The sequence below is a fragment of the Nansenia antarctica genome (genome assembly GCF_963989245.1).
Source record: "Nansenia antarctica genome assembly, chromosome: 12".
In the NCBI taxonomy this organism is placed as follows: Eukaryota; Metazoa; Chordata; class Actinopteri; order Argentiniformes; family Microstomatidae; genus Nansenia; species Nansenia antarctica.
In genome coordinates, this window is record NC_137682.1 from 6,702,017 (window position 1) to 6,715,608 (window position 13,592).

The 13,592-nt window shown below is 39.4% G+C and overlaps 1 protein-coding gene across 2 annotated transcripts in view; it reads left to right on the forward strand.

The window, feature by feature from the left end:
* Nucleotides 1-797: 797 nt before the first annotated feature.
* dlg1b (discs large MAGUK scaffold protein 1b) overlaps nt 798-13,592 on the forward strand; it is a gene marked incomplete at its 5' end in the record, with an annotated part of 78,743 nt that continues 65,948 nt past the window's right edge. For both annotated transcript variants that reach the window (XM_080543322.1, XM_080543323.1), the window contains 3 exons: nt 798-816; nt 4,415-4,546; nt 13,098-13,287. In XM_080543322.1, coding sequence (XP_080399448.1) covers nt 798-816; nt 4,415-4,546; nt 13,098-13,287 — 341 coding nt within the window. The remainder of the gene's footprint in view (nt 817-4,414; nt 4,547-13,097; nt 13,288-13,592) is intronic.

Sequence of the window (13,592 nt, forward strand, 5' to 3'; positions counted from 1 at the left end):
AACGATCTACCCGAAGCCGCACAGCCACTTCCAATGCATGAGACGCCATTTTGGAGGAAAGTTTGGAATTTTTCTGACATAGGGAAAAAGAGGAGGGGATAAGAAGCGAAATAAGTTTGACACGAAGGATACATTTGTATCACACATACAAGTACGAGCGGTACATTTGTGGCACAAAGGACGTACAGAGCGAAGTCACGGCGCGAGTTTAACTGGATTTGGCGTTTTCGCAGTTTTTCTTTTGGAATACCTGGCTATTGCAGCAAGTCGCTTGCGTCAAGCCCACACTCTGTTACGATAGTTGAGTTGGGACTCCTAGGCAATATGCCTGCACACTTGCACAGACGAACTGTGTATAGTTAGTCATTAGTAGTGCACATTCAATACACGTTTTCTTGGATTTGTATGGATTTGAACGGGCACTACTCGGACCTAGTTAGTGAAACTGAAAGAGCGACTATTGCATATATGTGACGCGATCTGGTGGAATGATCAAGGAGGGAGCAGTCATTTTTCTGTTTTTTTACATAATGCTTAAACTACAGATTGTAAGCTTTCAAATGATGTGTCATACATAGATATGGTGTCGTGGCCATGTCCCCTCTTTGCTTCTGTCAGGTTCAAGAAGTGCAGCTGTCAGTTTGTTGCTTGGTTGTGTTTTTAGTGGGGATCTCCTCCTGAACGCCCACACCACATTACTGTAGATTTTACTGTCACAGGACAGGGGACCTGGTGCCAGTTTGGAAAGCAACATTGATACAGAACTTACTGTGGAGGGGTTTTTAGAAATCCTAACCATGCCAGTACGAAAAAAAGGTAAGCAGCTTTCCCTCACCGTGGCTCTGTGTGTTAACTCATGTCATCCCTGAGAACCAGAACTAACGTTACTTACAGTGCAGAGCCCTTCTGAAATAGCTGCCAGCGAACCACTTTGAATTGGCAACTCGTGAGCTTAGAATGATAAGGTTCTATCTCCGTTTAGAATGATAAGGTTCTATCTCCGTTTAGAATGATAAGGTTCTATCTCCGTTTAGAATGATAAGGTTCTATCTCCGTTTAGAATGATAAGGTTTTGATTGATTGATTGAAAACTTTATTAGAAGATTTGCAGAAGTAGGTACACGAAAGTACATATTACATACAAGGTCAACTAACAGGATAAAAACCCAAGAAAGCCACTGGCTTATTTCAATTGGGGTCCTTGATTCTCAATTCATCGTTACATGTAAGACAGACAAAAAAACTAGTACTATCTACAAGATAATACAGACAAATAACTATTACTATCTACAAGATAAACATACATCCATCATGGGAAGAACAATACAACAAAACATAAGGTACAGCGGTTCTATCTCCGTTTAGAATGATAAGGTTCTATCTCCGTTTAGAATGATAAGGTTCTATCTCCGTTTAGAATGATAAGGTTCTATCTCCGTTTAGAATGATAAGGTTCTATCTCCGTTTAGAATGATACGGTTCTATCTCCGTTTAGAATGATAATGTTCTATCTCCGTTTAGAATGATAAGGTTCTATCTCCGTTTAGAATGATAAGGTTCTATCTCCGTTTAGAATGATAAGGTTCTATCTCCGTTTAGAATGATAAGGTTCTATCTCCGTTTAGAATGATAAGGTTCTATCTCCGTTTAGAATGAGAAGGTTCTATCTCCGTTTAGAATGAGAAGGTTCTATCTCCGTTTAGAATAATAAGGTTCTATCTCCGTTTAGAATGATAAGGTTCTATCTCCGTTTAGAATGATAAGGTTATATCTCCGTTTAGAATGATAAGGTTCTATCTCCGTTTAGAATGATAAGGTTCTATCTCCGTTTAGAATGATAAGGTTCTATCTCCGTTTAGAATGATAAGGTTCTATCTCCGTTTTGATATGGTTCTATCTCCGTTTAGAATGATAAGGTTCTATCTCCGTTTAGAATGATAAGGTTCTATCTCCGTTTAGAATGAGAAGGTTCTATCTCCGTTTAGAATGATAAGGTTCTATCTCCGTTTAGAATGATAAGGTTCTATCTCCGTTTAGAATGATAAGGTTCTATCTCCGTTTTGATATGGTTCTATCTCCGTTTAGAATGATAAGGTTCTATCTCCGTTTAGAATGATAAGGTTATATCTCCGTTTAGAATGAGAAGGTTCTATCTCCGTTTAGAATGATAAGGTTCTATCTCCGTTTAGAATAATAAGGTTCTATCTCCGTTTAGAATGATACGGTTCTATCTCCGTTTAGAATGATAAGGTTCTATCTCCGTTTAGAATGATAAGGTTCTATCTCCGTTTAGGGTAGTTCAGAGATATTCTTGAGCGTCAAAGTTTTTACATTCCATTATGTTTCGTGAGATGGGACCTTTGTATTTTATGAATTACTAACTCAAAAATGTCAACATTTAAAAAAACAACACCACACAGGCATTAATAAACACCTAATGGATCAGATTATGTAAAAAACTCAATTTTGACAAATTGAGATAGAACCGTATAATTCTAACGTTACTTACAGTGCAGACCAGAAAGCCCTTCTGAAATAGCTGCCATAGAACCACTTTGAATTGGCAACTGGAAGTCGATTGAACCTTGTTTCTCTCTGAAGTTATGTATTACTATTAAGGCGATACATTGAATCAAAGTGAAAGTAACCGAAAATATTAATAATCTATATATAGCCTCATTTTTTCGTGGTGTCGAGATTAGGATTTTATTTAATTTGGTGATCACGAAAGATCAACTTTTTTCCATTGAATTCCATGTTTTTTAAACATCCGAAACGTGATTTAGGACGTTTGAATGAGAGTTATATATTTTGAACATCCTACCTCTTGGCTAATTTGGTGCTACTTCTTCTTGCTTGGCGAGATGAACACATTTGAATCAACCTTCTTAAAACATTGATATTTATCAGAATGAATGGACAAAACCAATCAATCTGGATGAGTAGGCTACGGGTGTAAGCGGGGAGCGGACAGGGCCATAGTACTGAAATGCCCCAGTCGAAAGTTATTTTCTGAATTTAGGTTATGTGACTGTCTGCTAGTGTGCAGTGCCACTCTTGTTATTAATATATATATTTATTTTTTATTGAATAGAGATAGTAAGGAGTAGAGGGTATGTCAGCAGTGCATGGGCTGCAATCGAACCCATGCCGACATTGCCATGTGTGTGTTACTGTAAGTGGACCACCCCAGGGCATGGAAGCTGTTTTCTGAGGAGCCAGCCAGGTTCAAGCCTCTCTAGGGCTGTGTCCAGCCTGTGATTCCAGTATTCCTAGCTACATTTGTGCCATGTGGTCGCATCCCCATCAGACATAATGAATTCAGAAACTGAAACTCAAGAAGTTGGAAGATAACTTGGCAACAGGTTCCTATCCACTGTCAATTCTTGCCGAACATAGGCTACACTTGGGACTCATCTTGATTGATTGATTGCTTCAGTTTAGATGAAGCACCTAACACTGTTAGAACTAGGCTATAGAGTAAACCTGGAGCATCCCAGCAGGATGCTCAATGCCACTTGTTACATTTACCTGATCATTAATTAGCTAAATAAGGCTGATGATATCACAGGGTACCTCCAGGCTTATCAAGCAGTGTGTTACAACACAGAGAGCAGTAGGCAAGCCTCTATGTCTGACAGTTCATTCTGATGTGCCTGATGTGGTGTAGCTTGGGACTGTTATAAAAAAAGAAAAATCTCTTGATTCTAACATAACTTTTGTTATCTTATGATAATGAAAAAACCTTTGATCTCGAGTCGACACAGGCTGATAAAGATTTGTCATGAGAAGTTTCTTGACAAAACACATTTTCTGATCTTACCAGTTATCTAAACTTTAGTGACCTAATGATGCATTTGTTACCAGTTGCGGCTTCTCTGAAAAGAAGTCATTGAACAGTGTAGGCATTTTCTATTGAGCAAGGTTTTGAGTTGCGCTTTGAGTTGCATTTCATGTACAAAAGGCGCTATATAAATAAAGCTTTACTTACTTACTTACTTAAATGTAACTGTTAAACCTCTCAAATGTAACCATACAGCCAGTAAAGCTTCACATGTAAGTAACCACCTCCAGTAGCTACTAGCTAGCTAGTAAAAACTTTTAGTAAAAGTTGAATGAATTTATTAGATTTATTAAAAAACAAATTCTGTTTTATTATAGTGGTCTAGTCTATTGCAAACTAAAACTGTTAAGTTAAAGGTGTCACTGATGTAAACGGTTACAGCTCGAAGTGGCGGTGAGGTCTGGAAAAATATTGACAAGGTCTTTTAAAAAGTCTTAGAAAGGTATTGAAATTAACCTCAAGATTCCTGTATATACCCTGTTCTGTCAAGCCAACATCTACAGCTGTAATGATTTATGTTGTCTTTGTACTTTCCTCCACTCCTCACAAATTCAAATTCTGATTGTCCAGATGCACAACGAGCCCTGCTACTCTTGGAGGACTACCGGACAAAACTTAACCACACAGAGGACAAACAACTGAGACACTCAATCCAGAGGGTCATCGACATCTTCCAGAGTAACCTTTTCCAGGCATTAATAGGTACGTTTACCACTATTGTCACCCTCCTTTTTAGATTTAGGGATATCTAGTGACCACGTTTTGAACTTTGGACGTAATGTGCCAGTTGACAGCAGCTTTTCATATTGCACTCAAGAATGAATAAAGCTCAATAATAGGTCATTACAAAGAGGTCATATCCATTGTATTGAGTGATGTTTTGTGTGAAGCCATTTTTCTGCCCTCTTACTCCATAGAGGCTGTACTGTCGTCACCCAACGTTTGGCTATAATGTTCTCCTACCCTAGTGTGACTTCAGTCCTTCTGTTGGCTACCATTCAGAGCTGGCCATATAATCTAAGGACACATCCCCAAATGTAAACCAGATGGACACTCAACAGTCGACAGGCCTTATAGTCTTTTTACCCGCTTTCCAAAGACCAGAATAGTCTTTTTACCCGCTTCCAAAGACAATAATAGTATTTTTAACCCGTTTTCCAAAGACAAGAATAGTCTCATGTTGCACCCTTAGATTTTGGTCTGAATCAAAAGGGTGTGTGTCTACATATTGCCTATTATATTGGGAAACAAAGGTTGTCAGAAATCTTTGTAAAATCATAGGCATAGGCAAAAATCTAAATGTTCAGTGTATTTGTTTTTGTGTGTTTGACCTCATGTTCCTCATGTTAGTCCATAGGGTGTATGAGCTGTTCACTTACTTGAAGTCTACATTTATTCAATGATTCTTCACCTATACCTCCCTGTATGGACCATGTACACCAGGTCACACGCATTATTTTGTCAAGGATGTCCCCATATCGCTCCACATGCTCCTTTGTGAATTCACTGCAGTTGTCTGTGTCATTAGATGCATCCATATGATTGACTAATTAATTGCCTAACTAAAACGTTAGACCACCAAATAATACCAACTAGATTGAATTCCTTTCATACTGATTTCTGAAATCAACTGCCCATTTGAGAATGACATCCAAGTCAGGCCCCAGGGCCTTGGATGATAAACAGTGCTCCAGGCGTAACAGTTGCCTAGTCCATGCAAACGCTGGGTGGAAAGTAACTGAGCAGCAGGAATGTGGACTGGCCTGTTTGAGTTTCCCAGGAGTGGCTGGCTCTGTGCCAGGGACTCGAGCTGTCTGACTCCCAAGGTGTAAAAGGCTCCCAGTCTTCAGCACCACCACCAATGGATGGTTCAGTCACAGACCACACATGGGGAAAATATCTCTATTTCAAGTGCATTGCTTGCTGGTTAATGGTACTCAGCCCAGTTGCCATTAATGTGTGTGCTAGACACCTTTAGAAAATTCACATTCAGGTTAGGATTATTAGATTAGTCTTGGTCTTAAAAAGGCCTTAAAATGTCTTACATTTGACATGTTGAAACCTGCAGGAACACTTGAGATTAGATGATTAAATTAGATTCAACTTTATTGTCATCGCAATGACATATTGTGCCGACTATCATCGCAATGATAGTCATGTGATTCCCACCCCTAATGTGAACTGTGACCGGGCGTTAAACAGGTGGCTCGCCTGTTCAGAGAGGCACAGAGGGTGTAACTGGCCCTGTCTGAATACTCGGAAATAGCACTTATCATTTCACTGATCTGAAATGACTACTGATTGACAGGTTACATTTCTGCCATATTGCTTTTACCCGTCCAATGCTACAAATAAGTTAATAGTTGGAACCAATTCTCATCTACAATTAAATATAATGATTGATGTAATACAGCTAATGAACACAGTTTTTTAACAAACGTTGTGTACTGTAGCGATTTACACACAATCAACAGGCAACAGATCTTAGTTAGAAGTATGTTGTGAGAGAAATCTATGCGCCGCACAGCCGGCAACAGTAGGCAGGGCAAGTAAAAATGTAGATGGGGCAAGTAGATTTGAGAAGCACTTTAGGAAAAAACCTTAACGTCGAACCCTGGGGCCCTACAGCAATGCTGATTCAACATAATGTAAAAAATATCCCAAAATGTTGTGAATTGGCCAAAGCCAAGGAACGTTTTAGACATGTTATGTTGAAAATAAAGTTCACTAGGGCTGGCATGGTAATCTTATATCAGTTGGTTATACAGTTATGGACAACAGCTTTATGAAATAGCCTACATCAAATCATTTCAATGACGGTTTAAAGAATATAGCCTCCTGATATGAAGTGTAGCCCCAAAAAAATTCAGACAGCTTCCCATTTTGTCTTCAGATCAATGTTTGTGGCAGCACATCCCGTCTCTTGGTCTAGTCCCTTGAACGGAACTATGGCGGTACACCATTTGGGTGATGGTGTAGTTTCAGCTTTAGGGTCAACAGCGTGGCTACCTGAACACTAGCTCCCTGCCTTGGCTTCAACGCGAGTGGGAAAACACATGACTTGTTGCTAGGCAGTGTTTTAGCTAGCAGCAATCATGATAAGACAAACTGTGTAGGCATTTGGTAAGATATTATAATGGTTACAACGTTTATGTTAATTGCATGACAATTCATAGTTAACCAAAATTAAATAAACAAATAAAGTGCACTATTCCTTTTAATATCCACTACCTTTTCTTGCCATTTGAATACACAATCTGCTATGACAGGATTAGCAAGAAGCCAAGAAGGTCTATGCGTCCTGTGTGTTCTGAAGCATGGCCCATGAGGCCTGCATACACACACACACACACACACACACACACACACACACACACACACACACACTGTAGTCCTGCTCATGCATAGACACAAGCTGACCCGACTGTCTCTCACTCACATGCACACTTTGTCTTTAATAGGCAAACATGGATATGTGCACGTACACACACACACAGACACACACACACAGACACACACACCTATTTTCTTTCCCTAACCACAGACTCTCTCTTGTACCCATACACGCACACACACTGACATTCCACCATCTGAGTGTTGGTAATGAAAAATAGATTGGTGCCACAGTTTCCAATCTAGCCCATCCCCCACCCTCCCTGCTTCCAAGATGTATATGCAGAGGGCCGAAGAAAATGCAATCTGTCTGTTGACATGATGATTACCCCATGTTGTATGGTAATCCTTCTGCTGCTGATTTACCGTGTGTTTACTCCATGATACAGACCGGACCAAGAACAGCACAGAGAGAGAGAGGGAGAGACAGGGATTGGCCTGCAGAGAGAAGAAAGAGAGGAAACTGTAGAGAAGACAAGAGAGAGTACCAAAGAGGAAGAGCGAGAATACTAAAGACTCAGTACCCAGTGTTTTCCATTGAGTTATTCCCTCTTAGGCTTGTACTGTAGTTGATGACTATATGACCTATACACATTGAAGACATGTTTGAGGTCGTCTGACCTCATTGTCTACCTAACTAAGTTGTAAAAAGTATTTGATAGAATACTCGGTTGTGAACCACAGATGTGCAACAACTGAGCTGAACATCAAGAGTCTTAATAAATGCAGTCTTTTATTGGATTATGTCACAGTACGCTTGTGTTTGGATACAGTCTTCAAATGAGATAATATGATAAGTGGTTAGGCTACTCCTCACTCCTGTCTTGACTAATGGATGGCAGTAACAGCGTAGTGTTTGTTAAAAGACTCCTGCCTAAGATAAAGATCTAACCTGGGAGAACAGGCCTACACTGTTCTAAAGCAACTGAAACAGTAAACCCCACAATTTCACAGTGGCACCATTTTATTAGATCAATTCCACAGTGGCTCCATTTTATATCAATGCAACCACTCTGTTTAAGGTCGGGCTTTACTCACAGTCTCGTCCCTGGAGCGCAGAACAGCAAACACAAGACAACAGGAACCTGGGAAACCGTGGGCCACAGGAGACAGACATTTGAGCGTTTGTTTTGTCAGCCTTGTTGGTGGCATTACAATGAAAGGAGGTTGAATTTAGTTGGTTAAAAGAATAATATATACTGTAGATATAGAAAGCTCATGAATTAAGTCTTGTTTGAAACTCTGGCGATTCCCCAAAATATGAATGTGTGATTTTGTTTTTGTCAAAACTATATCTATGTTTAAGGTCCCCCCCCTAGTGCTTGAATGAGAAGATGCGTCTAGTTCCTATTTGTCTCACTCGCATCCAATGGCGCCTCTCCACTACCATCCCGTACTAGAACCCGTGCTCCCGCTTTGTTTTGCTTTCCCCACTGCCAACTGGGCCGTACCGGGCCGTAGTACCCGTACTGATTTTAGCTACCCTTCCTGACTCTGCAGACCGTTGATTGGTTTGAAGAAGGAACACAGGCGTAGTCAGATATCGTCAGCATGAAAAATGTTTGGAGGGAGAATGTGATTAGGTTTTTATAGATGTTCAGGTTTATCATCTTGGTTATGAATATTAATTTGAATTGAAAGTGAAGTTGTGATCTGATGGTTAGAGAATCTATCTATGCCTGCAGCTGGTTGTCGTGTCAAGTCAAAGAAAGCTCTGTTATTTTGGGTCTCCGACCTGTTCCCGGTAAGCCCTCTTCAAATTCTGCATCCAAAAATAAAGTGGCTGTTTTATGACAAGTATTTGACCACTCGCTGTCCAGTTCACCACCTCACAGAGGACTGTCTGTACTTTTCGGACTGTCGGCTAGGCTTACACCTTTGGTGTCTACTATTGGTATCAATCTGAGGACCAAAGAGGTGCCAGTCTCAATAGTCTCTCTTCCACAGTGGTGCCAGTGTGTACCAAGGCTTATTAGTGGCAAGTTAGTGCTCAAAGCCCAGTGTTTTGAGTCTAGTGAACAAGCCTGTTTCGAATTTCCACAGTTGGGGTTTCTAGTCCTGCCCTGTATGATCTCCAGTTTGTTTACATTCTGCAAGTTTGTGAGGTGGTGAACAGGTTCCCAACAGTTTCTGGTAACTTAAGCACTATTTATATAAAAAAAAAAAAACACTATTCAGTTTATGGGAGTTTTGTATTTGTACTGGATTTTTGTTATTCTATTTCTCTTTTGTTTATTTATATGTTACCATTCCCTTGTATTATTCCCTGAAATAATAATACAAAATTGATCCCCCCCCCAAAAAAATGATGCTGATTATAGACACCATGATTATTGCACAGTTGTGCCTTAAGCTGGTCACAATAAAAGGCCACTCTAAAATGTGCAGTTTTATCTTTCATTTTTTTCTTTGGAGATGGCTTATCGTAGAGAAACAAACATTCAATTCACAGGCAACAGCTCTGGTGGACATTCCTGCAGTAAGCACGCCAAATGCACGCTCCCTCAAAACTTGACATCTGTGGCATTGTGCTGTGTGATAAAACTGCACATTTTAGAGTGGCCTTTTATTGTGACCAGCCTATGGCACATCTGTGCAATAATCATGCTGTCTAATCTAATCAGCATCTTAATATCCTTCACGGCTTCTGTATTATTGGGGATATATCTTCCTTGTTTCCAATGTAGAAAAAGCAAACCAACCAATCAACCATCGGCCAATAAGATTGTGTTTGGTTTGCGTTAGGTCTACCATGCCCTACTTGCATTTTAGGAGTAAGTAATTAAGTAAGTAACGTTTCTTTATATAGCACCTATCACAGACCAGCGGTCACAAAGTGTTTTACATAGGCTATAAAAACATAATTAAAGAGCAAAAGTAAATAGCAGGTTAAAAGAAATGGGTAAACAAGTGAAAATAAAAACAAGATACAAATAACAAGTGTACAACAAATAATAACAAGACACAAAAAGACAGGCTTTTGTGGTTAGCCAAAAGCCTGTCTGTACAGGACAGTCTTGAGCTGTTTTAAAAAAAAAAGCTTCGACCGAGACCCCTGGACAGACAGAATAAGTGTGTGTGGTGTGTGTGTGTGAGAGATATTTGACGCCTGTGAAATGACCAGCCGCAGTGTGTCAGAGGAGAAAGTGGAGCTGAGGGAATCAGCCCCGCCGATGTGCATTATACAAATATTTACTCTAATGACCCCCCTTGCCTCTCCATGTGATCCAGCGGTTATTTCGAGCTCCTGTCACCCAATCTCTGTCTCACACACAGGAGTTCTCACCCTCTCGCTGGCTGCCTCTGTTTTTAGCTATTTATCGTCAGTTTGTCAAGCTGAGTGCAAATCTAGAATACACAGTATTAGTTTATTACTCTGTATTTTTTGTTTTGTTCCAGGAAAACAGGATCAATCTGATTGACTAACTTCTTTGGAGTGGATCATTTACGTTTTAGTGATTTTGGCAGACACTCTTTATCCAGAGTGACTTACTTAACTTTAGGCAGATGTACTTATTGTAAGTGCTTTTTAAACCTGATACAACAAATCTCAAAAGCAATTGCACCAACCGGTGTCATTTTACAACAACTGCCCTAACATAACGTCTTGTGACATCCTGTGATTTAGGTGGTGACCTAGTGGGACCAGTTAACCAGTCTGTGATATCCTAAAAGGCTTAATGTGAAATGTGATCTAAACAAGCAAACAAAAACATATTTAACTTTGATGAAAACATTTGAAAATATTCCAACATCTATGGCTCCATAGGACTTAGCCATGGTACAAAGGAAAATAAAATGTATTATTAAATTAATTAAAATATGATAGAAATGACAAAAACTGAGCTTAATGTGGCTAAATAGCCTTACAGACAGTTGAAATGAGCTGAAATTAAATAAATTAAATAATAATGATGTATAATGTTCCTCAGTTGATTTTGTATCGCATGTTTTGGTGGATCATTTGAAGGGGGAGAGTGTGTTGGTGAAATTAGTTTGTTACCAAGAAACAATCAAGAAAAAGATGACCCGCTCCCATCAACCTTACAGTACCGTATATCACAATAAACGTTCAAGTCCTGGCTGGCTTGGGAACATCTCGCATATGACTTCACACTCACAGACAAAGAGACTGCGTTCTGTTATCAAAAGTTAATTATGTTGTTGAATTTAAATATGTCACACAGAGCAATAGTATTCAAAAACACTCAAGTCAGAATCACTACATCCCACTTCTATCTCAAGGCCTTTTATTGTCTGCGGGGGCACAAACTCTTAAGGTGACTTCTTCTGCCTGACCCTTCACTTCCATTACAGTGAGCTGAGCCTGCCCAAAAGCTGTACATGCTAAATAAAATAACCAAGATACATTACGCATGTCAAAGCTATCTGGATTAGTCCTACAGTACATCAATGTCAACAACTAGAAAGACGATCTTAAAACGGTGAACTATCCCTTTCAACTTTCAGTGAAGTTGGAATAGTAATATTGAATACAATGTGCTTCAAAAACATGGCCAACAAAAGTTTCTGTTTGTCTGCTGCACGCATTGTTTGAAGAAAAAACAAATTGTCATTGTGCAGGCTCACTCCATTTGTCTGTCAATAGTTATGACGTTTGCTCATGTCATAGCATGTGTGTAATATTTCCAAAATGTTACACTTGGAAGGCACAAAGATTACACGGGAGGGGAGGTCTCTCGCCAAAGTCCAGTTGTTGCTCCGACAAGAAAATGCGATCTGACCTCCATGCCACGCGCGAGTGTAACCTGACGACAGTTGTAACAGCTGTGAATGACCTTTTACAGCCCCTCCCCTCTACTGCACATGAAACCCCTCGTTGCAACCATGTCTCATGTCTATATTCTGGTTATGTAATTATTGGATGTGAACATGCAAACCCATTACAGTAACATAACATTAAACAGTTTTATTGAAACATAAAATACATAGTTTTTTAAACAGACCTGTTAAGATATGAAGTTGTAATGAATTTAATTGGAAAGGTAGCTACGTAAATCACTTCAGGTGGATCAATGTATTTCCCTCTGAATACAGCTGAGGCAGGATTCCTTTGTAGCTACTGGAGATTCTTATAATACTCGTGATCTTAGAATGATAAGGTTCTATCTCCGTTTAGGGTAGTTCAGAGATATTGAGCGTTAAAGTTTTTACATTCCATTATGTTTTGTGAGATGGAACCTTTGTATTTTATTAATTACTAGCTCAAAAAATTTAAACATTTTAAAAATAACACCACACAGGCATTAATAAACACCTAATGGATCAGATTATGTAAAAAACTAAATTTTGACAAAAATGGAGATAGAACTTTATAATTTTAACGTCACGTACTGCTAACTCCAGAGGTGCACCGATCGTAACATGGAACTTTGTATCGGGTTGATATGGCAGTATTGACAAATATTCCCTGAACCCATGAACCGGTACTAATGTGAGGTATTAACATTTGACTATCATTAGGCAACTAGTTTGAAATATTACTTTTTGCTTTTACTTTTTGCTTTTTGATTTGAGCATGTATTGAAGAAGGTAAAACCAAACCTTATTGAGATCCCGTCCCCCGATTGGCCCAAATGACCATTGTGAGCTCTCACTTTGAAGGAAGTGATGCTTTGGGAATGTTTGAACACTGAGTGTCATTTGGCTGATAAGATGACGTTTCATTGGTTTACCTTTGCAACAACTCATGATTTCAATACTAATGGATGAAAGCTCTCTCTCTCTCTCTCTGTCACATCATTTGTAAAGGCATGAATTGTTCACAATATCCATTAAGTATGATACAGATTGGCTCACCACCTCTTTCTCCATCACCACATCTCTTGTCCCGTCACAGATATCCAGGAATTTTACGAAGTGACCTTATTGGATAATCAAAAATGTATGGAACCCCCAAAGGCAGTGGAGCCTATGCCACCTGTCAACCTCTGGGATTTCTCCAGCCTTCAAAGCACAACAGTTACCACAGAAACCCTGCCCAGCCTTAGCACCAGCATAGAGGTAAGATGGAACAATTGCCATAATCTGTGATTAGGTATGTCATGTGTTGCATCTAGATTAGTTCCACTGGGTGATATAAGTCATATTTATGTGGATATACAGTGGTAGAAATAAGTATTCAACACATCAAACATTTTTAATGAAAAATGTATGGTAAATTGTTAACATAAATGGAGAAAAGAAGTGGTCCCAATGTTGAGCCCTGGGGCACACCTCTTTGCTGAATTGCAAAATCAGAGATATTTCCATTCAATAACACACACTGCTTTCTGTTATGAAAGTATGAATTAAACCACAAGATTGCATTTTCAGAAAGGCCGATAGCATGGAG